At 38.9% G+C, this 26718-nt stretch overlaps 1 protein-coding gene across 1 annotated transcript in view; it reads left to right on the top strand.

Moving 5' to 3' along the window:
* fbrsl1 (fibrosin-like 1) overlaps positions 1–25937 on the top strand; it is a 293809-nt gene extending 267872 nt beyond the window's left edge. Inside the window, 13 exon segments of the mRNA XM_058776797.1 lie at positions 4972–5341; positions 6450–6706; positions 8598–8860; positions 14227–14277; positions 14479–14574; positions 18570–18641; positions 18793–18822; positions 18926–18997; positions 19226–19358; positions 20414–20497; positions 22511–22594; positions 23154–23415; positions 23498–25937. Of these exon segments, the coding sequence (XP_058632780.1) occupies positions 4972–5341; positions 6450–6706; positions 8598–8860; positions 14227–14277; positions 14479–14574; positions 18570–18641; positions 18793–18822; positions 18926–18997; positions 19226–19358; positions 20414–20497; positions 22511–22594; positions 23154–23415; positions 23498–24797 (3074 nt within the window). The 3' untranslated portion in view covers positions 24798–25937.
* The last annotated feature ends 781 nt before the right edge of the window (positions 25938–26718 follow it).

The raw sequence follows: 26718 nt of genomic DNA on the forward strand, positions 1-26718 counted from the left end.
TTATCTTAAGACCCTGTTTGCATATGAGCTGTTTTTATTACATATAAAATAGAGACAGACTAAGACAAAAATCCATAATCTCCCATTTGCATGTGCAACAGGAGACGGTTGAGAATATTGTGGTAAGGGGGTTGGGGGGCTTAATAGTCTGGAAATAGACATGGCTGCATTGCAATTCATAGTGTGCAACATTAGGATTAGTGTGTCTTGAGCATTATGTTGAAAATAGTGTGGTGATGATGATGTCTTGATGCTTTGTATATTAAAAGTATGCATGTGGGAATGTTTTGTGCTAATATTAACCACCATGCCTTGCACTGCAAAAGAGACTAGAGATATCTATCTATCTATCTGTCTGTCTATCTATCTATCTATCTATCTATGCATCTCTAAGTTGAACGACCCATCCATCTATCGTTCTGTCTGTCTAAGCCAAGATTTTGTCTTGACAAACTTTGTTTTTCTGGTTAAATATTAGGGGAAACGCCTGTGAAAAATCATTATAGAAAATTCCTTCAAAACAGTACATTGGGGCATATTTTTAGAGAGTTTAGAGGGGGTTTTTTTTGGAGTGTAATTTCAAATTAGAATTGAGTCCTGTTTGTTGTTTTTCAAACTGAATTCAAATTCCGAAACTTAAATTTAAATGGTGTTGTCAAATCCAATTCTAAATGATGCCCAGCCCTGCAAGACACACTTTTATGATTTTGTGCCATTGCTTCTCTGCAATTTCATACTGCCAAAGTATGAACTGTCCCATTAATAGTGAAATATGTACTTAAGATACAGTCATGAACAAAATTTCCAAGAAAGTTCTTACTCAATGTGTGTGACTGCATATCATGTGCTGATGATTTAGTTGTCATAAAATTAATTTCCTTAGTTACACAACTGTCGATCATGAGTAGATTAGAAAAGTCACTTATAATATGAGAGACTTTTTCAGAACCCTGGAAAGAATATTCTCTGGAAGCTACAGCCATCTGTCTGCACTTTCTTCATGTCGGTGTGTGTGTAACGGCTATAGTACGGCAGCTCTCCAGATGTTCCTAGACGGCTGTCTGAGCCTGAAATGAGGTCAGAGGTGAAGGATATCTTAGTGGGACAGCTGTGGGGCGATGCTGGGGTCACCCTGCCTCTGCAGGAACCATCCGTCATGAGAATGCACACCCCTACCGACACTGCTAGTGGTTTCTACCGCAGTAGGCACGTGTTGAGGCCAGAGTCCCTTGAGGGATTGTACCATGAGAGAAGCAGCAGGGTAGAGGATAGATCAATAGTCTGCTGAAGTGTCATCTGGTGAACAGGGATGCCAACACCTCCCAAGGGAGTGTCACTCCCTCCTCAGAATGCGACCTTTGACCTCCACAAATCTGTGGGTGTTCCTGAGGGCGCTCTTGTCTGTGTGTCTAATAGCTCTGCTGTGATTTCACTCAATCTTAAGGGTCTCTTTTGTTGCCTGTTCTATGTTACAGATTGAAAATGCCATTCTGTTCGAAGCTTGAGAGCACTGGAAGGCATAAAATGGCATGGCAAGAATTGTAGTCCAACTCTACTTAGCCTTAGTATCTTCTTCCTCTTTCTTTTCCTCTTCCTCCTTTATAATAAAAATAATATATCTTTTTTTATTTTGCTGCACCATTTGTGCTGTTATAGCACATATGCATTATTTTTTTAAATAAAACAATTCATATTATGAATATAATTCATATTTATGATGATGGTGATAATTATTATTGTTAGTAGTATTATCTTAATAATAATGACAATAATAAATCATGTTTATTTATTTTGCTGCACCATTTGTGTTGTTATAACACAAGAACACATGCTTTATATAATAATAATTTGTTTTTGCTTGTTTATTTTGCTGTACAATTTGTGTTGAAGCAAATATACGCTTGCTTTATTTATTTCTGTGCTATTTTTGTTATGGCTATGACATAATAAAATTGTGACACTTGTTAGAAATACTTTTGGTTTAACTTTTCTTGTTGATGTTGATTTTTGCCTGGTGGACAATGAAATGGGTGAAAATAGTCCATAGAAAGAGCCATATCTAACAGAGTTTTGGGAGTAACCGTTATAGCAATACATTAAAACTTCTTTGAACACCTAGCAAGCAGCAATCCAAGACCCTAAAATAACAGTGGCAATTTTTGAACGGGTAAGCAGTAAAAATCTACTCCATTTACCCTGAAGTTGGTGTGTTGTGTGGTTTTGTTGTAAGTGGGCACAGTAAATCTATCACTAACCTTGGTGTTGGATAATGAGGTCTTGTTTGTCTCCGAGAAATATTTCTGCCTTGAGGCCTGTCTGTTGTCAGAAACGAAAGTTAAAGGAGTTACAAGTTTATTTGGCACTGTCTTCTCATTAAAAGATTCCTAAGGCAGAATTTCAGGGCCAACAGTCACAATATGGAATGTTTTGAGAAAATTGAAAGCCGTACATCTTTAATGTGGCAACTTGCCCTATCCGTTATTGTGACGTGTCTACAGTGAGGCTGACACATTAACAATTTTCCGCAGCCAAAAATTGACAAGAATTTCGCAGGTGACAACCTCGCCCGTGCTAAGACAAGCACCGCCACTGGCAGCAGCGTGACATCACACCGGCTGCCCGGCGCTCATTTCGAATGACATTGTGTCACATTTTGTGCGAAATGATTACGGCCACATTCCAGACTGGGAAGAAGTCCCTTCGTTACGTACAGCAGGCATCCAGACGAGCCGAGACATTCACAGGGCACTTTTTTTAATGAGAAAGAAGCCAAGCTTGTATGTCTTGTCCTGCCTGCTGGCTGCCATTATGACCCATTAGAATCATCATTAAGAGAGAGCGCAGGGCCCATTGTGCCTAAAGTGCCATGGACCGCTAGCTGAGGAGCCTGACTACCACTGTCCGCTTTCACCGCACAAACGTGCCTCGGAGACCGGTTTCCAAGACAACGTCACCTACGGGCGACGTATTTCTTCTCTGTGCTTTGTAGGAAAAGGCAAGCAAGACGGGGTTATCCGTGAGTGCATCTGTTTAGACCTTTCCGAGCAATTGGGTAGAAGTTCTCATTTCGTGCTAATCTTGTACGAGGCACTGCCCTACAAATCCTAACCACTGCAGTTCCTGGAAAACCTTCAAAAACCAATCCAGAGCTGCAAAGGCGGACAAGCTCCACCACCTACGCGCTTAAAAGGACAGTTTTCTTTGTAAGAACACGTTCTGTTTGGGCTCATTTAGGAGGTGCGTCACATTCGGCAGGGGAGAAATATGTCAAGAACTCAAGCTTGCGTTTTTATCCCTCAATTATTGGTGTCCATTAATGATTAAGTGCTATGTTAATACAGCGCAGATATTCCATTAGGAGCTCCGGTCTGAGGTTTTAATGGCCTGGGAGAGAGTATGTGTACTGCAGGCTTTCAAAGTCTTGTTTGAGCTTGCACTAAGCTGTTAGGAATGGCTGCATTAAATGTGCTAATTAGTGGCCTGTGGAAGATATTGTCTTAAATTACTCTCTACTTCTCTCCGTCTTTCCCTTCTGTGTTCTTGTCTAGCACTGTTGGCAATCAAATAGGCAATGATTGGTGAAACAGGTGTATGCCAATACAGAGGTTTTTATTTTCAAACGATATGCAATAATTGGCCAATATTAAAATTCTATACCATGATGGATGGATGGGAAAAAAAAAAAGTTTTAAATGCTAAAAGTGAATTCATGCATCACAGTATTATATTTCAAAGTATGAACAACACATTTTAATTTTAAGATTCGCTAATGATAATATTTACCAGTGTTAATATCAGTGTTATATCCTGATTTATTCATTTTATTCTGTAAGTGGTTGATCAGTATGGACTTTTCCTTGGTAGATTCTCAATCTTTTCCCTTATGATTTTTGGTTACACACAGTGGTCAACTGAAATGGGTTTCATTTTTTTATGATAAGATGTACATGAGTTATTAAATGTATATTTATATACACACGTGTGTGTGTACACACTAGTAGCTATTGGATATTTATAGATGGATTTTTTGATGCACCATCCTTTTCTTAACCCTTATTTTGTGCATTTACGTGTTGAATGACTATAGTCTGTAAAATGCTGAGTCTAAAAGCTTTTTTTCTTGCACTGTGCTCCGATTAACTGGGCAAAAGCAGAAGTTCCTCTGTACAAAGACTCTGGCAGTTACCAAAATCCCTGGAAATATCTTGTGAGAAAGAGAGAGCGAGCGAGGGGGGACTCTGAAAGGCCAGTATAAAGGGTGCATGATCCCTTTTCACAGCACAATTGAAACATAATTATTTCATGGCAGACTGTGTGCTCTGTAAATCTATGAATGGGAACGGCATTTAACTTTAATTAGCTCTGATTTATTCATTCTGACTGGATTGCTTGCAGAAAATTGGATCATCTGATTATAGTCAAGCATGAAAATGACCTGATTAAACACTTCATAAAACCCATGGAGAGAGAAAGAAATACGGAAAGAAAAGAAACCTGGGATGAAACGATAAAGGGGAGATGAGAAAGATGAGGCGCAGAGAGGAAGACAGTCAGACAGATGTGGATGCGTTTGGTGTCTTGGCGTATGCCAGCGTTATGCACAGTGGGAGAAGAAGGCATCGCAGCTGGTTTCTGTTCACCCTGCTGCAACCTAATGGATGGATTGGCAAACCAATATCACGCTATAGGTTACATGTCGACAGCTGCGCCAAACTACATGTGCATTTGATTTGAGATGCTCCCATGCACCTGAGCAAAAAAAAAAACCCTATGGCACTTTCACTATCCTGTGGTGTGAACTGGCCTTTACAATTGGAAGAATTGCATGATTTATTTCTAAATACCTGAGGTCTTTGCCCCCCAGCTACTGTATATCAATAAAAGCATCTAAACTGCATTTGACATCTCAATTAAATACAGAAACTAAGCAGATACAGACTAAACTCTCTTTGTGTCTCTCTTTCTTTCTAGTTACGCCAACGAATGAGAATCTCGGGTCCAAAACTACCAGCTCGACCAAAGTGTCTGGACTTCAGCGTAGCCAGGAACAGAGTAACGACGTTTCGTTTGTCCCGCCGATCTCAAGTCCGACTCCAGCATCGCCCCCTACGGGGTCTCCTGCCCCTGCTGCGGCGGCAGCCCCCGCGCCTAGACCGCACCCAATCTCCACGAACCCTCTCGCTATCAAGAAGGAATCTGTGCCCCCTAACCCCACCCCTTCCCTCCTGAGGAACCAATCACATTCACTGGAGCACAGAGTCCTGCCCCCATCGCACCACAGCCAGCCAGTCATCAGTCACCATCACCATCCTTCGCCATACAGCAGTCTTCACGACATCAGGTTAGTAACTTTTGATTTTTTTTTTTTTTTTTTTACAAAAACATATATATAATGTGTGTGTATGTGTATGTGCATATATATATATATATATATATATATATATATATATATATATATATATATATATATATATATATATATATATATATATATATACATACACATATATATATATGCATATGCACATACACATACACACACACACACACACACACAGTGGTGGCCAAAATTATTAGAATATTAGGATTATCACCAGCTAAAAAATGGTTTTAAGTCAGTTATTTCTACCTTTTGCTGTAGTGTGTCAGTAGGAAATATCAGTTTGCATTGACAAACATTCATTTTGCCATTAATTGTAATAATCCAGTGAGATTTTTGTGCTCCACACAGAGATCTGATCATCATCAGTCTGTCTGGAATGAAATGAAGAAATGGAACAAACTGAGACTAAATCCAGAAGAACTGTGGCAACGTCTCCAAGATGCTTCAAGAAACCTACCTGCAAAGCTCCCTGAAAAACTCTGTCTCTCCCTGAAATTTAATTTAGTTAATAGTTAATTGATAAAGAAAATCTATTTATGACATTATTTTTTACAGCATCCTCATTTTACAGCATTTTTACACCAGTTCCTATAACTTTTAACAGTACTGTAGCTTTGCAGGAAGGTTTCTTGAAGCATCTTGGAGACGTTGCCACAGTTCTTCTGGATTTAGTCTGTCTCAGTTTGTTCTGTTTCTTCATGTCATTCCAGACAGACTGATGATGATCTGATCAGATCAGATCTCTGTGTGGAGCACAAAAATCTCACTGGATTATTACAATTAATGGCAAAATGAATGTTTGGAAATGTAAACTGATATTTCCTACTGACACACTACAGCAAAAGGTAGAAATAACTGACTTAAAACCATTTTTTTAGCTGGTGAAAATACTAGTGTTCTAATCATTTTGGCCACCACTGTATATATACAATTTTTATTTGTTATATTTACGTGATTAAATATTGTTTTTCTCACAACAAAAACACATTTTAATTTGTAATAAAACCTGAAAATTGGCTTTTATCGATATTGTTTCTCATATACTGTCTTTCCTTTCTAATCACAGCAACAACCCTTCCACGCTTCCTCCAAAACACCACCTGCCTCACTCCCCTCATCACCTCAGCGGCCTCCCGTCTCCTGCTCCTCCTCTTCCTCTCTCCATAGCCGGTCTGCCCTCCTCCCACTACTCCCTTCACTCGCCCTCTCACCTCTCCAGCCATCCGGCCATGTTCGCCACCCCTGCTACACTGCCTCCTCCGCCCACCTTACCGACCAACAGCCTGGTGGTGCCAGGACACCCTGCCGGACCACCCTATCCAGGTGAGAACCCCTTCATTGAGATTTAAACAGTTTATGGCATAGTTAGTATGAGATTAGAGAATATTTTGGATAATAGGTTTCTTCAGTTGTGCAATATGACAAATTAATTAAAATATATAACTTGCATAAGGGTTCGTACAGGCTAGAGTTTGCACTGCACTAGAGTCGGCTGCAAATTGAAAGTGTGAAAGATGTAAAAATCATAACTTGCATTTCGACATTAACTTTGCTTGACCAGTAGGAATGGAGGGTCCAGTTTTTACCCAGCTTATTCCCAGTTTTTGTCCCTCAAATGCTCCTTTGCAGCTTTCTCTAGTGTATAAGTGCACTAAGGGTATATATTTTTAACTCAGACCTAAGAAATGAGTGTATGATTAAAAATGAGAGAGTACGCGATTATATACATTGTTTGTTCATCAAAATTCATCCTGTTTTAAATTAGCATATTTAGTAGCATATATTCAGTGTAGTGCTAGTCTTAAAAACAAATTTGGTTCCCACAAATGCAGGGACCTTTCCTACAGTTCCTGTGCTTTAAATTGCTTGGTGTAAAACAAAAATTGCTCTGTTTGTTGACAAATAACCCATGTTAAAGACAGCTTTATGGATAAAGTATTCAGTAACAACAGCATTGCTCTTAAATTGCATTCTTTTCAAGATGTTTCAAGAGCGAGGCGAAATGGGGCACGCATCAGAGGTCAGCATATGAAATATGTGACTTATATCCAGTTGGCCCATTTTTCTACTGTATATGATGCCTGTAATAAAAAAAGGATGTCAGCTATACTGTTCATTTCTAATATCTGGATCCTGTGTCTCAGAAGGGCACTTCAGCAGTAAACTTCTGTTTTATTGGCTGTTATTTTACCTTTGACTGTTATATCAGATTTTGATAGAATTTACACTAAATGCAAAATGTAAGATGAAAATTATACCTGTCCTCTTCATCTCAGCCTTTCTTTATGCGGTAAGTGTATTTTTTTGTTCCAGTTCCAGGCATTTTAGAGCTACATGCTGATCTAAATCTAAGCAAGTAAAGAAAAAAAAGATATTTAATGAAAAAAATAGCAGGTTTATACATGCAGCCAACCTCTATGGTGTAAACCTTTGGTAAACACATGGCTCAAGTCATTGCAGTAGTACCAAAAGTAGTGTTTTTGATCACTAGAGACATAATGTTCATTCATTTAGACTCTAAACTAAAAGTATATATTAGTGTCTTTTTTAAGCATCAAAAAAGAGTTCTTAAAATTTAAAGAGTTTCTTAAATTTTAAGAAGGGTCTTAAAGGGAGAGTTTGCCCAAAAATGAAAATTTTGTATGCAAACCTGTATGCATTTGTTTCTTCTTTTTTTATTATTATTATTATTATTATTATTATTTATCCATGCAATATAAGTCAGTGTGTTGAAAATATTTTTGATGGTGTTCCACAGAAGAAAGCAAGTCATTCAGGTTTGGAACAAAATGAGGGTAATTTTCATTTTGGGGTGAACGATCCCTTTAAGGCCGTATAAGAGTTTATGTTTGTCGGGTCAAGTGTGTGTGTGTTTTCTGCTGAGGTGACTCTCGGTTCTCTCTTGTCTTTAGATACCAGCCTGTTGATATCTTTCAACCAACCAATCATGTATTGCCAGCCTCATTCGGGGATTCTGATTGGCACATTGTCACAGGCAACTCTCTTACCTCCACCAATGAGTCCTCACGTAGAAAACCCTCACACCTTGAATTGGAGAAACAGAGAAAGCCAGGTGACTACCCTCTTTCGCTTCTTCCTACCGCTGTTGTGAAAACTCACTGGCCGCCCGTGCCTTTTTTTTTCTTTTCCCTCCCGTGTCTTCCCCATCTCCCCCCTTTCCCGCCTTTTTCCCCTTCGCTCTCCTTTCTTGCAGAGCATGATCTTCTGCGGCAGGAGCTGAACAACCGCTTCCTGGTTCAGAGCTCGGAGCGAGGTCGGGGGGCGGCGCCGGGGGCCACAGGGGCGCCGTTGGCCCCTGTGTCGCTCCTCCGGGCCGAGTTTCACCAACATCAGCATATGCACCAGCACCAACACACGCATCAGCACACCTTCACGCCTTTCCCTGCCAGTCTGCCCCCGGCAGCCATCATTGGGCCGCCCACTGCACCTCCCATGGTGCGTGCCCCAGCCAGAAATGTGAGGATAAGTAAAAACAGATAGATTTTACTCCCTTCCTACCTCCCTATTCACCCTTAAAATACTCAGACCTATTCGAAACAAGCCCCTTCTATGCACCCGTCCTGTTTTTCCAGGAAATGACACCCGCAGTCGTGTTGTCGTACTGAATATACAGTGCTGTGAAAAGGTTTTTGCCTCCTTCCTGTTTTTTTATTTTTTTGCGTATTTGTCACACTTAAAAGATTCAGATCATGGAACAAATTTTAATATTACACAAAGATAATGCAGGTAAATACAAAATGCATTTTTTAAATGAGGATTTCATTTATTAAGGGATAAAAGCTGTCCAAACCTACCTGGCTCTACGTGAAAAATGAATTGCCCCCTCCTGTTAAATCGTGAAAGAACTGTAATTAACCACATTATTTTAGAAAGCTGAGTTAAATTTCACTAGCCGAACCCAGGCCTGATTACTGCCAGACCTGTTGAATCAAGAAATCACTTAAATAGAACCTGTCTGACAAAGTGAAGCATGTTTAAAGAGCAACACATCATGCCGCGATCTAAAGAAATTCAAGAACAGATGAGAAACAAAATAGTTGACATGTATTGGTCTGGAAAGGGTTATAAAGCCATTTCTAAGGCTTTGGGTCTCCATGAGCCATTATCCACAAATGGAGAAAACTTATAACCTTCCCAGGAGTGGGCGGCCTACCAAAATTACTCCAAGAGCACAAAGACGACTCATCCAGGAGGTCATAAAAGAACCCAGAACAACATCTAAAGAACTGCAGGCCTCACTTGCCTCAATTAAGGTCAGTGTTCATGATTCAACAATAAGAAAGAGACTGGGCAAAAACAGCATCCATGGGAGAGTTCCAAGGCAAAAGCCACTGCTGACCAAAAAGAACACAATGTCTCGTCTCACATTTGCCAAGAAGTATCTTGATTATCCCCAAGAATTTTGGGCAAATATTCTGTGGACTGATGCGACAAAAGTTGAACTTTTTGGAAGGTGCGTGTCCTGTTACATCTGGCGTAAAACCAACACAACATTTCATAAAAAGAACATCATACCAACAGTCAAACGTGGTGGTGGTAGTGTGATGGTCTGGGTCTGCTTTGCAGCTTCAGAACCTGGATGACTTGCCATAATTGATGGAACCATGAATTCTGCACTATCAGAAAATCCTGAAGGAGAATGTCCAGCCATCAGTTTGTGACCTCAAGCTCAAGCACACTTGGGTTCTGCAGCAGGACAATGATCTCAAACACAGCAGCAAGTCCACCTCTGAGTGCCTCAAGAAAAACAAAATGAAGGTTTTGGAGTGGCCAAATCAAAGTCTGGACTTAAATCCGATTGAGATGATGTGGCATGACCTTAAACAGTCCATTCATGCTCGAAAACCCTCCAATGTGGCTGAATTAAAACAATTCTGCAAAGAAGAGTGGGCCAAAATTCCTCCACAGCGATGTGAAAGACTCATTGCCAGTTATCGCAAACGCTTGATTGCAGTTGTTGCTGCAAAGGGTGGCCCAACCAGTTATTAGATTTAGGGGGCAATTACTTTTTCATGTAGGGCCAGGCAGGTTTGGACAGCTTTTTTCCCTTAATAAATGAAATCATTATTTCAAAATTGCATTTTAAATAAATGCCTCATTCATTCACTCATTCATTTTGTATTTACTCGGGTTATCTTTGTGTAATATAAAAATTTGTTTGATGAAATCATTCAAGTGTGACAAATATGCAAAAAATGTAAAAAGATTTTTTTTTAAAAACAGGAAGGGGGCAAAAAACTTTTTCACACCACTGTAAGCACGGACACATCACAGTTATGCTGATATTCAGACGAACAGCATGAGTGACGTATATTTTAAACACAATATGGCCAGTTATTTCATCTACCTTTATCTCAGTTGACAGAAATAGTTCCAAGAAAAGCCAAAACAGTTACCTGTAACAGCAACGCACAGACTGGCAGCCTTTGGAACCACACGAATGCAAACTATGAAGCGAAATGGTGCTCATTCAGTCACATCATAACACAGCCCTGCATCTTGAAAAAAAAAAAAAAGCAGAAAAGGCCTAATATTGCATACTTGGATGATGCAGAGTTTGAAAATATAAAAAAATCCATCATATACAGATTTCTTTTTTTTTTACTTTTTTTTTTTTTTTTTTTTACAAAATATTGAAGATTTTTAAAAGCTTTAATGCACAGTCAAATGGCAATTTTTTGGTAATAAGTATTCAGAATGTATCATTTAACTTAAAATATGTTCATATACTCCAAAAATATGTTTCTATGCTCTGTTTAATGGCAAAGAACTTTGCATAAACACATCTTATAGTTAAATTTGCTTTTTTCTTATCACTGGCCATAATTCTAACCTTGAAATTAGGCATAAAAGATTAGGCATAACACGTCTTGGAAATCATTCATACATGTAAAAATCATTTGAGAATTGAACAAAAAGTTATAACCTGGTTCAGAGGAAGACAGGAATTATGTCTTTTGGTGATAATTCAAGACTTCACCTTTCAAATGGCTGTCAAAAGCAGAAATGTCACAAAACGCACTTCATATTTTGTGAGAAAGCGTGATGTGCTAGAGCAGAACAAGGCACTATTTTTGGAATCAGCATCCCAAAATTAGTAAGAAACAATCAATGGATTTCATTCAGCAAATACGAAGCAGGGTGGTGATACTAGAGCACTGGAACTAACTGTTATATAATAGTGAAATAATAGTGTTTACAACCCACTACAGAGACTTAAGGCTTATCTTAAACCAGGCCAGATCTTAAACAGAGGCCATGGGGTTGAAACAGTTTTACAGCACAATCTCAGTGACATAACCGATACCCATCATCCTAACAAGATAAACTATTGTCCCATGACAACCACAAATATTGTAGCTCTTCCCCTAATAAAAACCCTTTTTGCTGCCATGTTGACATGCCGTACTCATTGCGCTTTTTATAGTGCGAGCCAGAGATGTTTTATTGCTTTCATATGAGCAGAATGGTGATGTTTCTGAGTGCTGGGGGCTGTTTGAGAAAAACAGGAGGCAGACAGGGTCTTATGGCGTGACTGAGGTACAGACAGAACTCATTCTGTGTGACACATTCAAAGCTTGTGGTCGAAACATAATGACCTCACCGCAGATGAAAGTCATGACATCAACGGGGTTGTTTTGATAAAGCGTAATTGCTTCCGTGTGCAAAGCGGCTATTAGAGGCAAACTTTGGCAGCCTGTAATCAGATAAATTCAGCTCCTCAAAGTCAGCTAGCCATATGAAATGCATTCAGATCTCTGAAACGTATTCAGACAGGAACAAGAGAGGTTTTATCTGCATACTATCGCCACTGTCAACCAATCCGAAGAGTGCTAGATGAAAAGTCAAGCATTTTTGAATCATAGATTACCATCTCCAAAGATTGAAATCTAGCTTAAAACGTGCCATATGTTTTGCAGCTTGCTGTCCGGATTCGTTTGTGAGTTACAGAACCGTTTCATCATCAGAAACTGAAAGACTGAAATTGCAATGAAAATGTTGGTTATGCATCTTATCTCTGGTGCTGAATCACAAACACACCCTCCACACCTTCACCAAATGTTTTATGAGATACAAATCTTATTTGCTGAACAGGTATTGTTGAATTTCTTTCAACACCATGTGATTTAAGTGTGATGTTTTCTACTGACGAATATACTGATGCTTGATTTCCAAAGTATTTCTGCTTGGTTTAAGAGCTTTTGCATAGGAAACAGTGTTGTTGTCTTCTGAGGTCAATAAAAAAAACTGTTTAAAAGTCATTTTTAAAGTCAACATGAAACCAGAAATAACCCAGTTTTCTTCCTTTATACACGTTTCTTGTCTTATTGTGCATAATTCATTGGTGTATGTTATTCCAAAAAACTTAATTTCCTGATAAAGGAAAACTACCTTTTGTTACTCCAAGTAAAGTGGGTAACGAATTCTGTTTGATGTTGACATAACACTTCATATAATGTATGTCTTGTTTTCTTTTTTCCCTTCCTCCTAGCTTTTCTTATATAAAGGTTTAATTGTTTACAGATGTAATATTGAACCTTGATTTGCCAAAGCTGTTTGTTATAAAGCTCTGACAGGGGCTGTGAATTATGAAGCACTGTTTTTTATGGGCCACTATAAACCTTTGCTGTATTTACTCGGCAAGTGTTAACCATAAAGCAGGCGTGCGGCTCTCAGAAGGATCACAGAAGTGCAACAAGCAGGGAAGCCAGATCAGCGATTTTCTCAGCCAGGGCAACCTCATGTATTTGATTTAGGCTAATTATCACCACACATTCATACGACGCAGGATAAAAGCAACTTATGCCTGCTGATCTGTTGGAGTATAAAGTCTGTATCATGAGTGGGCTGTGGTTCAAGCACTGCTGCTTGTCAAAATAACACACACAGTGTGGCCTTAGAGTTTATCCACTTTTATAACCATCACCTGAGACATAAGACGACAGGCTTCTGTAGAAACAACACTACATACGAGGGTTTGTAAAGGATCTCAATGTTTATGTAAAGGAAATGCTTTGAACCCAGTAGCGATTACTTTGTTTTAAAAGCAGCGCTGAATTTACAGTGTTTGGTTGAGTGATAAAAGATGCTGGGTTAACTTGATAGTAAAATGTTACTAAAAAAGTAAAGTTTAAAAATATTTAAATATGTTTATGTATGTTTTTTTTTTAAACGCTTATGGATGAATTTGTTTTATTACAGTGATTTAAAAAAATTCAAAATTGGAATGAAGATTACAGAAATGACGTTTTATTTCCATCACATTTGTATGAATGAAAATGAACCATTTCAGCCCTTCTCGCTTCTTTATGAGTCTGCAAATACAGAATCTCACAACATTAGCATGCTAACTGTAATTGTTTATCATATAGTTACATTGCTAACTTTACTCTCAAAGTTTCAAAATTAGAGCTTGCCTTGAAAGACTTGCTGTTCTGTATATTTTTCTTAACTGTAAAGGACACTGCCACGTAATAAATGGCTCATGTCTGTTTAATTGGAAGTGAAGGGTGCCTTCATTTGTTTAGCGATCTGGTTTGACTCTTTTGTGAGTGTATTCCCACACTCCGGGTCGGCTCTGTGAAGCCTGTGCCAGCTGCGGCTGCAGTGGTTTTCTTTCATGTGACATTGAATGGCTGTTTTACTGTGTAATTGTTTTATTAAAAGGGTGTAATTTATTTGAGCTTCATCTGCTTTTTATTTGACTGTGTAAGCACACTGCAGTAAAGCTCTCTCATGTTTTTGGTTGCAGATGCCTTTGATTTTGTTGATATGTTTTTAATTTGCACTCTCTTTCTTTTTCTCTCCCTCTCTCTTTATAGTTCGACAAGTACGCCCCAAAGCTGGACAATCCTTTCTTGAGACATTCAAATGTAAGTGTCAACATGTTTTGACTGAAGATGTAACCGATTATGTACACTTTTTGAGACATAAGTGTGAACTTTTTTTAAGCATGCTTGGTTTGATGATGTTTTCAAAGCAGGATTAAAAAAAAAGTTGTTATAGCTTAAAGAGATGACAGACACCAAAGAATTTTGCAAACTTTACATTTACATTTTTTCTTATCTCTGCAGTTCTTTCCATCCTATCCACCAACAATGCCAGGCATGCCTCCATTGCTTCCACATTCAGGGCCCTTCAGTTCACTGCAAGGAGCCTTCCAGCCAAAGGTTAGACCTCAAAATTATGAATTCACATCATGTGTGAATGTAGACAGAATTGTTTAAACTTGAGCAGAATGAGAAAGAGACCCATGTGGCTTGTTTGGGCATTTCAAATTTCCCACTTGCAGACTCTGATATGGCCAAGACTAGCAAGTCAAACATATTTGAAAAATATGGCCTATAAAACTCACGCAGATGTGAACATAAGAAAAAAAACACCTGGTGAAAGTTTCTACATATTAGTTGTTGACCAGATCAATCTGTTAGTTCTGCAAAACAGACAAAAAAAAGTCTTACTCATGTATGAGAATGGAAGTTAAATTTCATCTCCAGAATCTTACAGGACTAGTGATTCACCAAAATGTTTGGGGTTTTTTTCACTTGAAACTGAATTTTTTTTTTTTTCTTAACCCAAAACAACACCAAAAATAAAGTTAATCAAATTTGAGTAATTGGAGGATTTAACGTGGTATACTGTTCAGGCTGTCGTTTTCACAATTGATAAACCTGTTCTTTGGCAACAAGCCACATATTTCAGGCGAACTATTTCTTCATATTGGGAAATTGATATATTTCTTCCATTCCGAAAGCTCCTCCTGCTGGCAGAGAATGAATTAGCATTTTTTTAAGAAGTCCGTCTGCTGTTTTTGTTCAGACTGATGCGAAAATCAACCCACCACATGTTTTCACACGTCAAGCACGCAGAGTTGTAAATGTGAACTGGTGGATTGACAAGAAGCTCATGCATTATAAAAATCTAAACAAAGACAGTAAAATACATTTCTTTGTTATTTAATCAATATAATGATTGATGATTGTTTGAATTAATATAATAATTGGTACTTTTGACATCCATTTTTTCAAAAAAGGTTTAGAGGCTGAAATGTGAAGTTTATCATCTTATAAAACTTTTTTTTTTGTGTGTGAAAAACTATCTAAACTGTAAATTGTGCATTTTACAGTCATTTTACATTTAACAGATTGATCTGGCCAAATTTGGGATGGGTCTCAATCCCATCCCCCTCTCTTTATCCCAAATTTATGTCACATTTGCATATAATAAAAGTGCAAGAAAGTCCAAAAACAAATAAGAACGGGGTCAAATCATTCTCTATGTCCTGTATACACTCTTAAGAAAAATGGTTCTAAACAGTACCAGAAAAGGGTTCTTCAGCTTTTAACAATAGCAGAACCCTTTTTGGTGCTAAATAGAACCCTTTTTACAGAGTTCCATAAAGAACCATGCTTTGAAAATGCTATATAGGACCTTAATGGTCTTTTTAATGATAGTTTATTTTCATTAATATTAGTATATTTATATCTTTAGTAGTAGTATTAATATTATTTGTATATATGATTTATTAATATAGTTGTTTACCCCTCTATCTGCCTGGTCTTATATTATCTTGTAGCCTCTATTAGGGTTTTTACATAATAAAACAACAACAATAGCATGTCAATTAGGTACTTTTATTTATGTTCCCACTTTATATTAGGTGGCCTTAACTACTATGTACTTTTAAATTAATCATTTGATACAATGCACTTATTGTGTACATACATGTTTTTACATTGTACTTATATTTTTAAAAATACCTATATGTACTTACATCTGTAATTAATTTCTGTAATTACAATTATAATTACACTGTTGACCCATCCCTCACACCTTAACCCACCCTTAAACCTACACATACCACCAAACCTGTCCCTAACCTTACCCATATCCCCCCTCAATAGCTGCAGTAGTGTTTTGCAATACAATATGAACACAATAAGTACATTGTACTTATTTTTTGATGGATGTACATAGTAGTTAAGGCCACCTAATATAAAGTGTAACCGTATTTATTTATTTATTTATTTTTAATGAAATGCGAAATTGTAACAAAATTGACAGTGCTCTAACAACAGTTATTAGCAGAATACATTAATAAATGACAATTGACATTGAACATAAATAAATACTTAAAGTAAAACAAAATAGAAACAGAAAATAGTGTGATGAAGACCAAGTTCCAGTGAAATATTGTATTTTCATAATCCTCTATGATGCCTGAAAGTCCATCATTATGCATATTTTGGTTTGATTGAGTGGCAGCTTCTCTTCTCTGCGGATGTAGGATGTGACAGCATCTGAAATGCACAACTGAGTTTACAGTTACAATGTGTCTCCTTCCATTTGTTTAAAACAATCGTTAGCTGTGGGATAGCTGTGACTGGGTACGTTTATGCATAAACCCAAGTAATAATAATAGTAATAATAATAATCATCATCTCACATAAATTCTATCTTTGTTACTTACTTGGTGGTGAAGAGGAGATAAGTATATTTAACTGAACAGGGCTGGTCACACTTACATATTCTGTTAAACTAAAAAGAGACAAAAAGACATCGGTAGGAAACCAGTTACAATTTGAAGTGTAACCTATTAGGGTTTTACATTAAAACAACAACAAGAACAATGTTGTGTGGATTAGGTACTTTTTTTATTGACATGCAATATTGTAGCAAAAATGTCAGTGCTCTTAACAACAGTTATTAGCTGAATACATTAAAAAATGACAATTGACAATGAACATGAATAAATGCACAAAGTAAAACAAAATCAAAACAAAAAATAGATTTCCAAGTTCCAGTGAAATATCTTCGTATGCCTTTAAGTCCATTGTTACGGTGTGACTGAGTGACAGTTTATCTGCAGATGATGAGGTTGTGGGATGTGATGCATCTGAAATACACAACTGAGTTTAGAATTACAGTGTGTCCATTTGTTTATGTAATTATGTTCACGAGGGCCAAAAGTAGCAAAAAATGGACAGTATGTGAGCTTTTCACAATCTTAAAAGAAAATAGCTTTATAAAACCAAGTAATAATTAAAAAAATTCTAACAGTATGGATTATAAATTCAATATCTCTGTTACCTACTTAGTGGAGAAGAGAAGTATCCTCAGCTTAAAAGAGCTGCTCACACTTACATGTGACCAAAAAACTAAAAAGAAAAGAACATGTTTGTTTAGAAACCAGTTTAAATACCAGTATTTAAATTTAAGAATGAAATCATTTACCTGTTGAGAGTGTGTTGACACAAAGAACCATTCTTCGGGATGCTATGGTTCTAAATATAACCATAACTACATGTAAAGAACCATCTTTTTTTAGAGTGTACTGCAGAAATGCAGCTGATTGAGAGCCCAGCATCACTTTACCATTAGTATTCAGGGTGCTCTCAAATCCTGCACAGCTGCATTTATACTGCAGACAGACAGAGAAATCTACCACTGCCACATTCTCCACTAATGGATTATGCAAAGAGGCTCAGGCTCAATAACCTGCTGGAGGCTTTTGTGTTAACTTTAGACTGTGGTCTTGAGCAGTGTGTGTTATATGGCTTTCACTCACTTAGTGTGTAATGGTTTTTACCTGGCACTTCTCAAATAACTCTCACTGTTGTGTTAGCTACCAGTTAAAGGTAGAGCCGGTCTGAAGTTTCCTACAAGTGTGAAGTTTTGAGTATAAATGACTATGGCATCTATGAAACTTGGGACTGAAGTTTTAAGCTTTAGGCTACACCCATGATGAATCACATGATTTTTTTCCAGACCTGATGTGTTTCCTTTTGCAACAGGATGTTGAGCATATCAATGGGCTTTTTATGTTCTGGTTAAATAACAAATAAGCTTTAGTTATGTCACAGTAATAAACCCTGATTTGCTAATTGCTAGTCGGATTTATAAATACATTCTTCTGCCAAATGTTTTACACCAGCATATGCTGTAGACATCATCAAAGTTAACACATACAAGCTACAAAATTTCCATTTTGACTTCATAGGATCTTTAGTTAAAAATGCAAGACTTCAGTCATCACACCAAGGAGCCAAAAATGCAGTGCAATATCTCTGAACAGTGCATGGTTAAAAAACAGTAAATAAACAGACTTCAGTGTTATGCTGCGTTCCATTAGCTTTATCTAAAATGGTCTTAATTTTCTCTCCAGGCCTCAAACCCTATTGATGTTGCAGCACGATCAGGAACGGTCCCGCACACTCTCCTTCAGAAGGACCCAAGGGTAAGCCGCCCAGTCTGGAGATCCTCTTAAGAGATTGGCCATTAAAATCATATCAGGATTGTGATGTTTTTAACATTTCATGTATCTGGACTTTGTTACAAAACACATCTGTCTGTTTCCTTTTCTCTTGTTCTTCCTCGGCTCCTTACAGATAACAGATCCTTTTAGGACCTCAGTAAGAGTAAGCATCATATTTTAATTCTCTTTCAAATCCCTACATTTTCCTCCTTAAATGCCACCACCTTTGTGCTAATGCTTTGAAATGTCCTCTGTGCTCATGTCAGAAGCCAGGCAAATGGTGTGCAGTGCATGTTCAAATCGCCTGGCAGATCTACCATCATCAGCAGAAGATGAAAGTAAGTTCTCAGAAACCATGAAATAGTGCATAAAAACTTCTGCTTGCCTTTTAGTGTGAGGGTAGTACAAGAATACACAAGTATGCTTTGTAATGATTCATGCATTAAAGACCTCAGTAATTTTCCCTTGTTAAGGTCAGTTTACTCAAAGAAATAGTACTTTTTAAAATTTATACACTCACTCCAGTCATTATATTGTATTCTTAAAATGACTTTATCTCACAAAAGCAGATGCACTTGGACCCACATAAACTGGATATGAATGGAAAACTTGACCTGTTCAGCCGTCCTCCAGCTCCAGGCGTGTTCCCTGGGTTCCCCTACCCTCACGACCTGGCCAGACCCCTCTTTTCATCAACAGGTATGTGACGAAAACATGAAATCAAACTTGACCCTCTTTAATAATAACACACATTCCTGGTTATAGTGTGCACAGTTCAGTTATTCCAAAGGAAAAACTTGTGCGTAAAATCCAATCCTGCCCTACATGTTTTTTTTCTCATTGAATGTCCTGTAAAATGGATTACAAACTGCGTGTTATACTGATTTAAAATTCTTAATATGAAAAGATAACAGTTGTAGATGAGTTGCGCAACCATTCGTGGAAATAATTCCCTTTCCTGCTGTGTTGTGAAAGCCTGATGCTAGACCTGACCACCTGAAGAAATTCTACTTAAATATGATTGATTTCACTTATAAACTGTATTTATAATCCAATCAAGATACTGCTCTCACAGATTATTTATGTCTTATCTTGTAAATTATACTGCAATCTCTTTATTGGCATGGCTTCAGCATAATAAAATGGATTTGTATGTCTTTCTTTCTTTCTCTCATGCTCCATGCTCACTAATTTGCATGTTGTTATTTTGAATGTTGTCTTGGCTCAACGCTGGGGCCACAGGCATGAATATAAATGCTTTTACCTGATATAATTGACTGGTAGCTCTTTGTTGAAGGGCAACATGAGCGTGTCTGCCCTTTAGATTGTAATTATGCAGCGTGGTGTCATGAAGGAGCTTGTAATTGGTTTCTTCATTAATGATACACAGTTACAAATGACACATAGTTCAGGCTGAACAGACAGTTGACCCTTTCAAATGCAACCTGAACACTCAATCTAAGACATCACTGTCCTTTTTATTGTCCGGGCAAACTACTGTAACAGCTTATTACTGATAGTACCACCCCAAACGCACGCCATTGGTTGAACCAGGCTGACTTCTAGTTGACTCTGCATATTAAGCTGGAATAGGAGAAATTATTCAATCTAACAAGTCTGATCATTACCAAAGACATCACTTGTCTCTATGTGTAAAGACTACATCTTGTGCTGTTTTGGTGAACATTTGAATGGTTTGGCTAACTCTGTCTGCAATCAGTTTGACTGATGATTTTTCCCGTTGTATTCGATAGGATCGGGACATCCAGCTGCTTCACCCTATGGACCGTCTCCTCACCACGCTGGCTTCCTGCCTCCTAGCCATTTGGCAGGTAAGTGTAAGTAAACCACCATTTTAAATAGTTCTTCTCTTTCCTTTTGTACTTCAAATTATTGTTTCACTCTTTTATTTGATGCAAGCATAAACAAGGCAAATGCAATCTATTCTGTATGTTGTAGTGCTGCATCATTCAGCTATAAAAGCATGTCTTTACACAAATTTCCCAAACCAAACTCCAAAAAAAGATAATGAAGAAGATAATGATGCATTTAAAAAAATACTGTACTTCTATCCCTCACAGCCTTGTTTTTGTTTGTCAAGTATAATGGAATATCTGCTGTTAGGGGGCATTTACACAACACTGTTTTCAACTGAAAATGGAAAACTTTTTATGCAACCTGCCCTTTCATTTACACAGCAACAGTGTTTTGGCTGCCTGAAAACAAGCATGTTTCAAAGTGCATTTTTTGAAAACGATACCATCTCCGATACGCAAATTTGTGAAAAGGTGACATCATGCGCTTGTGTTCAGTCTATAGGTATGTCCACAGGCTCATAGTGTTTCTTTACAAAGTGTCATGCATAATACAGCGTTTTTAGTCAGAAACTTTTCAAAAACGCGAACTTTTCCGTTTTTAGTACATTGTTGTTGTGTAAACATACTATAAGGCTTCCCTTTGGAGAGACGCTTCTAAGCCTATTATTATCAGATTATTCAATTGGCTTAGAAATGTCTAACCCAAAGGGTCAGATATTATAAATTTAACCTCGGCTCAACTTTCAAAATGTATTCCGCAATATAATGATTAATAAATGATTTGGAAACAAATTGGCAAGTTATTCTAAAGTAGTCATTTTGTCATGTTGTTATTCATGTCAACAAAACAAGATAAACTTGCTTGGAGCAAAATTACTTCAGATACTAAGGCTTGATATTTGAATGTAACAGTTTTTTGTTGAACTGGCAGGTGTATAAAAATGTGTAAACAGTGAACACTTACACTTATTATGTTCAAGATGTGATATTGTTTAGATTAATAAACTGTGGTGTTTTAGTTAAATCCGAAAGAATCCTAGACTGTCTTTTAGAGAACTACAATGCACAACAAAACATAGTAAAAGTAATATTTTACTATGTATCCTTTTTACTGGCTTTAGATAGTGTTCCCCAACAGTTTCTATCAGATATGTTATTTGAGTTTGGAGCAGAATGCTGATTTCACACAGTGAGCTTTTAAGTCAGTCCAATTTGAGTTCATAAACAGCTGGGGCCCAAAGGAAATGGAGAGAAAATGGGTAAAATGCAGAATTGGGTGCAGTGTTGCCTAGTGGTGAAAGCTCAGGACTGGTAATCAAAAGGTTTCTCGGTCAAGAACTTAGCACTGTTGTGCCCTTGAGCAAAGCACTTAACTCAAGGTTGCTCCAGGGGGATTGTTCATTTAAATTAGTATATTGTAAGTTGCTTTGGATAAAAGCATGTGCTAAATGACTGCTTGCTTACTTAAGTACACTGTGGATTACTCATAAACCCATTCCTGGATTCAGGAGTTTAAATTCACGTTTCACATAGAAAACACTGAATTGTGTTTTTTACTTATGTGGGCTGGAGGTTGTTGGTTTGTATTTAATTTAATTATAAACTAACTGTATGAATGATTTGGGCTCCCTCACCCATTGCAATGTATGCATGAACAAATAGCTTAATGTTTTCAGGGGTAAGTAGATGGAATAAGCACACAAACCTCTGGAGGAGATGGGAGACACATGAGCTGTTTTGCTTGCTTGTCATTTAATCATTTTTCACATTGGACATTTCAAAATGTCCCTGGCTAATCGCACCCCAATCAGGTATTGCTCTTCATGCCAGCACCTCTTGCTGCCTAATCTGCAGTCAGGGAACACTCTCCAACACTCTCCACTCTTACTGGGAGAAATAAACAACCCTTAGGGAGTTAGAATAGCAGCAGTAACAGTGACGCAAAAAACAAAGCTTGCTTGTAAGAGAAAAGCCGGTTGGAATGGTTGGGCACCTCCGGCCCCGCGTCGCTAATCCCTGTTTGGCATTTTGCAGATCCATTCAGTCGCTCCAGTACCTTTGGCGGCCTCAGCAACCTTTCAAGCAGTGCCTTCGGTGGATTAGGCAACCCAGCCCTCGGTAAGCCCCGGCCCCCGGCCTCTAGCTCGACTCAGTGCAGCACAGCTTAGCTCTAGACCACAGAGAGTGCAGAGGGAATAAAAAGGAGGTGGGAATGAAAGAAAGGCACTTAGCTTTGCAGCAAATGCCAAATGAGAGTTTAGGGAAGCGGGGGAGGCAGGCATTACCGCAGACAGTCTTTTGCCAAATTCACACCCCAACTCAAACTCGCAACCCAACTGGTTTAGCATTGCTCTTGCATTCATTAGTCGCTTGCAAAGTAGGGTGGAAGGTTTGCCATATCTCATTTCCTCTCCCTTCTTCCTTCAGTGGCTGAACGGGACTTCTTTTAGTGAAATTGATTGTATTGAAATAGAATCTCTATTGGAACGATTTGCTTTTCATAGCTCTTGACCCCGCGGGGTCATTCATTTGTTCTCTGCCCTCAAAAGCAGCCCTTGGTACCCCATTTGTAGAAGAAACTTCTATACGCCTATAACCTTTTCAGTTTGTGTATGCAGAACCTCGACAGAATTGGACAGCGGTCTGTTCAACTGATGATGCTTTCTTGTTATTTCAGGGGCCAACAGTGTATTTGGACCCAAAGAGGGTCCAGGGCTGCCTGGTCTCAGTAGTCCTCATCATGACACCTGGAATCGGCTGCACCGAACGCCACCCTCCTTCCCGACCCCTCCACAGTGGCCCAAATCCGCAGACGCAGAAAGAAGCAGCTCTGCAAACAGCCATGACAGAGAGAGAGAGCGGGAGCGTGAGAAAGAAAAAGAACGGGAAAGAGAAAAAAGGGACTCTTCTGTTGGGAAGGAAGAGAAGGATAAAGACAGGTTGGTGTTGCTGATTTCATGGACCAAAGCATCTTATTTGTGTCTCCTAATTCAACTAATGATGGGTTCTTTCCTCTTACAGAGACTCTTTAGATCGTAATCGCCATTCGAACCGCTCTTCGCCAGCTTCCGCTCCAGTTAGCTACCAGATCAGCAACCTGATCCGCTCCAACAGCCAGAACTCGACCGACTCTGGAAGACACCGCAGCGGTAGTGCCGACCGCAACCGTGAGCCTGAGAAAGAGTTGCTGGACCGCCAGCGAGAGGCAGGCGTTTTGGGAGACATAAAGGTGAAGGAAAGCCGTTCTCCAGGGAAGGAAATCACAGACAGACGTTCCTCGGATGACTCTCTTAAATCCGTTCACCGATCGCCCTCTCCATATGCGAAAAATGTCCTTAACGATGCAGGAATCAAGATGGGTATCCCACAACCGCTACCGATGAAAGAAAGTGAGAGGGATAGGAAGGAGACCAGCTCAGGGGATCAGCTACAGAAGGTGAAGAATGACATGAAGATCAAGGAGGAACGCAAAGAGGACCAGGACGTGATGGTGATTGGATCCGAAGCTGCCACTAAACCGCAAGTCCCTCCTCCACCTCGCCAAACCACACCAATTGCTCACCACCATGGGCTATCCCATCAGCCTCCTCCGCCGTCTCCTCGCTGTAGTGACCCTCCAACACCGTCCTCACTTCACGGCGTCCCCATGCCACACTCGTTGCCGCTCACTCTGAGCGCCATGCATCAAATGGGAAGTCTGAATGCACTTGAACGCACCCGCATGGCACCTTTTATGGGAGTCAGCCCTCTCGCAGCAGGTCGAGACCGCCTTCCTCATCCGGCGTTTTCCTGGGATCCCCTACGAGAGGCTTACCGAAACCTTGACCTTCAACGGCGCATGGACTTCCAGCTGCGTTCTGAGCACGCACACCGCTTCCCTGGTGTCTACGATCCAGAACGGCCCTATCGGGATCGGGAGCCACATGACTACGCCCACCATGAACACCTCTTGGAAGTTCGGCGGGAACATGAGAGACTGAGGCAACAGGCTGAGGAAAGGGAACGGTTGCATTTACGGGAGGAACTGGATCGGGCAAGGCTCCACCAGCTTCACCAATCGCCCATCGAAGGACACTTACCCCATATGCCGCCATTTATGTCCCACCTTGGTGGGATGCCGTACCCAAGGCTTAGCCCTTCAACAGGACATAATGGACTTCTTAATCGGACACCCCCAACTGCAGCACTAAGTGCCCCTCCTCCTCTGGTACCCTCTGGTGCTGCCAGACCAGCGTCGCCAAGGCGGACTACGCCAATCACCACCCAGGACCCTCGGGAGTACTCTCCGTCACGCAACCCCAAAGAAGTGGAGGCACGGTAACATACAGAAAGGGGAATGCCTCATTTGAGTTGGACACTGGCAACATGCACTTATTTTCACACAAAGTAGAGTAAATGATAAATAGATACGTGTAATTTGTACAAATGTTTGTACCTTGGAACAAGCACATCAACCGGATTTTTTAATTGATTGGAGTTGGGGAAAAGAGTTGGTAGCTCCGACTCTTGGTAGCGCAAGACGTAAACGTGAACTACCAACCAGAAATTTGATATTAATATATTAATCCGATGCCTTTTCAGTTTTTCATGTGAAAAGACATTCTGAAATTTGTTTGTACATTTCCTATCCCTCATGTACAGACATTTTTTTTAATGTATTTGCATTAAGTTTCATTCGTTCCCTGCCCTGTATTTATCCTAGTGAGCTGCTGGATATGGATGTCGACATATCTGAACTGGTATGATCTCAGCTGATTTGCTCTATGGTACCTGGAAATATTCAGCGGTGGCCATGTACAAAGTTACATTTTCGAGGGTTTTTTTGTTTGTTTGCTTGATTTTTCTTTTTGAGATACGCAGACAAATATGTATTACGATATTCTTGTTTGGTTTATGTAAAGTTTAAAGATATTGTAAATATCTTGTTGATATTACTTGGAACGAAATGACATTGTACATTTGTTAGGCTTTTTAAATGTTTCTAAAAAACAATGAAATGAAACAGAACCACTTCCAGGTTGAAAACCGTGGTGACGGAGCTGTCCAATCAGAGGGGAGGACTCGAATGGGGGTGCTGTCATGGCGGTGCAATCTATGCAAAGAGGATTAAGAGTGTTCTGATTGGACGGTTATCAAATGGAGTTCTAAAGTGGGAACCTGGATAACTGTTATTCATTTGTCTAATGAAGAGCCAATGAAACAAACAGCTATAAACTTCCGGGTCATAAAGGAACTACTTTAGCAGTGAACACTTCTCCAGCCACAAAACCTGGACATCTGAGAAACATATTGGAATGGTTGGGGTGGCAATAGACTCTTTCTGTCGACCTTGTGGTGTTGTGCAGTTGTTTTTCTTAGACTCTTGTATACAAAACAAGTAGAGCTTTAGGCGTGAAAAAAATGAAAATGAACATTCATGGTTTAAAAATGTATGGAATAAAGGTTGGACCTTATATCTGCATACCTGTCTGCTATTTATTATAGACATCGAGACTGACTCACTGAATGTTGACGTATTGATGAAGTGTGCAAAGTTTCATAGACAAGCATGAATGAAGTGCCTGGGTCGTAAGAACCAAAGCCTGTTATAGCCATAAGTATTTTTTTCCATTTATTTTATTTCCATTTAAGCACATTGTACCCTCTAGTCAGAAAGAAATTCTCATTCTTATTACTGTAATACAGTAACGAGAATCACCCTGTCTGGATACAATGATTTGATAATAATAATAATAATAAATTATAATTTTATAATCATTTTTAATATAATTTTTATTTTATTTTAGTAATTACTTATACTTACAAAAATAAATGCAACATTTACATCAGTTTCTTTCTTTTTTTTCTCTCCATACAGCAAATACTACCATAATTTATACTTAAAATTGCACTCTACAAATGTACCGGTACTTTATAATTTAAAGGGATAGTTCACCCAAAAATGTTGTTCCAAACCCGTAAGACCTCCGTTCATCTTCAGAACACAAATTAAGATATTTTTGATGGAATTTGAGAGCTTTTGACAGCAAGGTTCCTATCACGATCAAGGTCCAGAAACGTAGCAATAATCCATGTGATATCAGGGGTTCAACTGTAATTTTACGAAGCTACGAGAATACTGTACTTTTTTTAATCGTGGTAGGACCCTTGCGGTCTACGAGGGTCTGAGAGCTCTCAGATTCCATCAAAAATATCTTAATGTGTGTTCCGAAGATGAACGGAGGTCTTACGGGGTTCGCAAC

This window comes from Onychostoma macrolepis, chromosome 05 (genome assembly GCF_012432095.1).
Source record: "Onychostoma macrolepis isolate SWU-2019 chromosome 05, ASM1243209v1, whole genome shotgun sequence".
In the NCBI taxonomy this organism is placed as follows: Eukaryota; Metazoa; Chordata; class Actinopteri; order Cypriniformes; family Cyprinidae; genus Onychostoma; species Onychostoma macrolepis.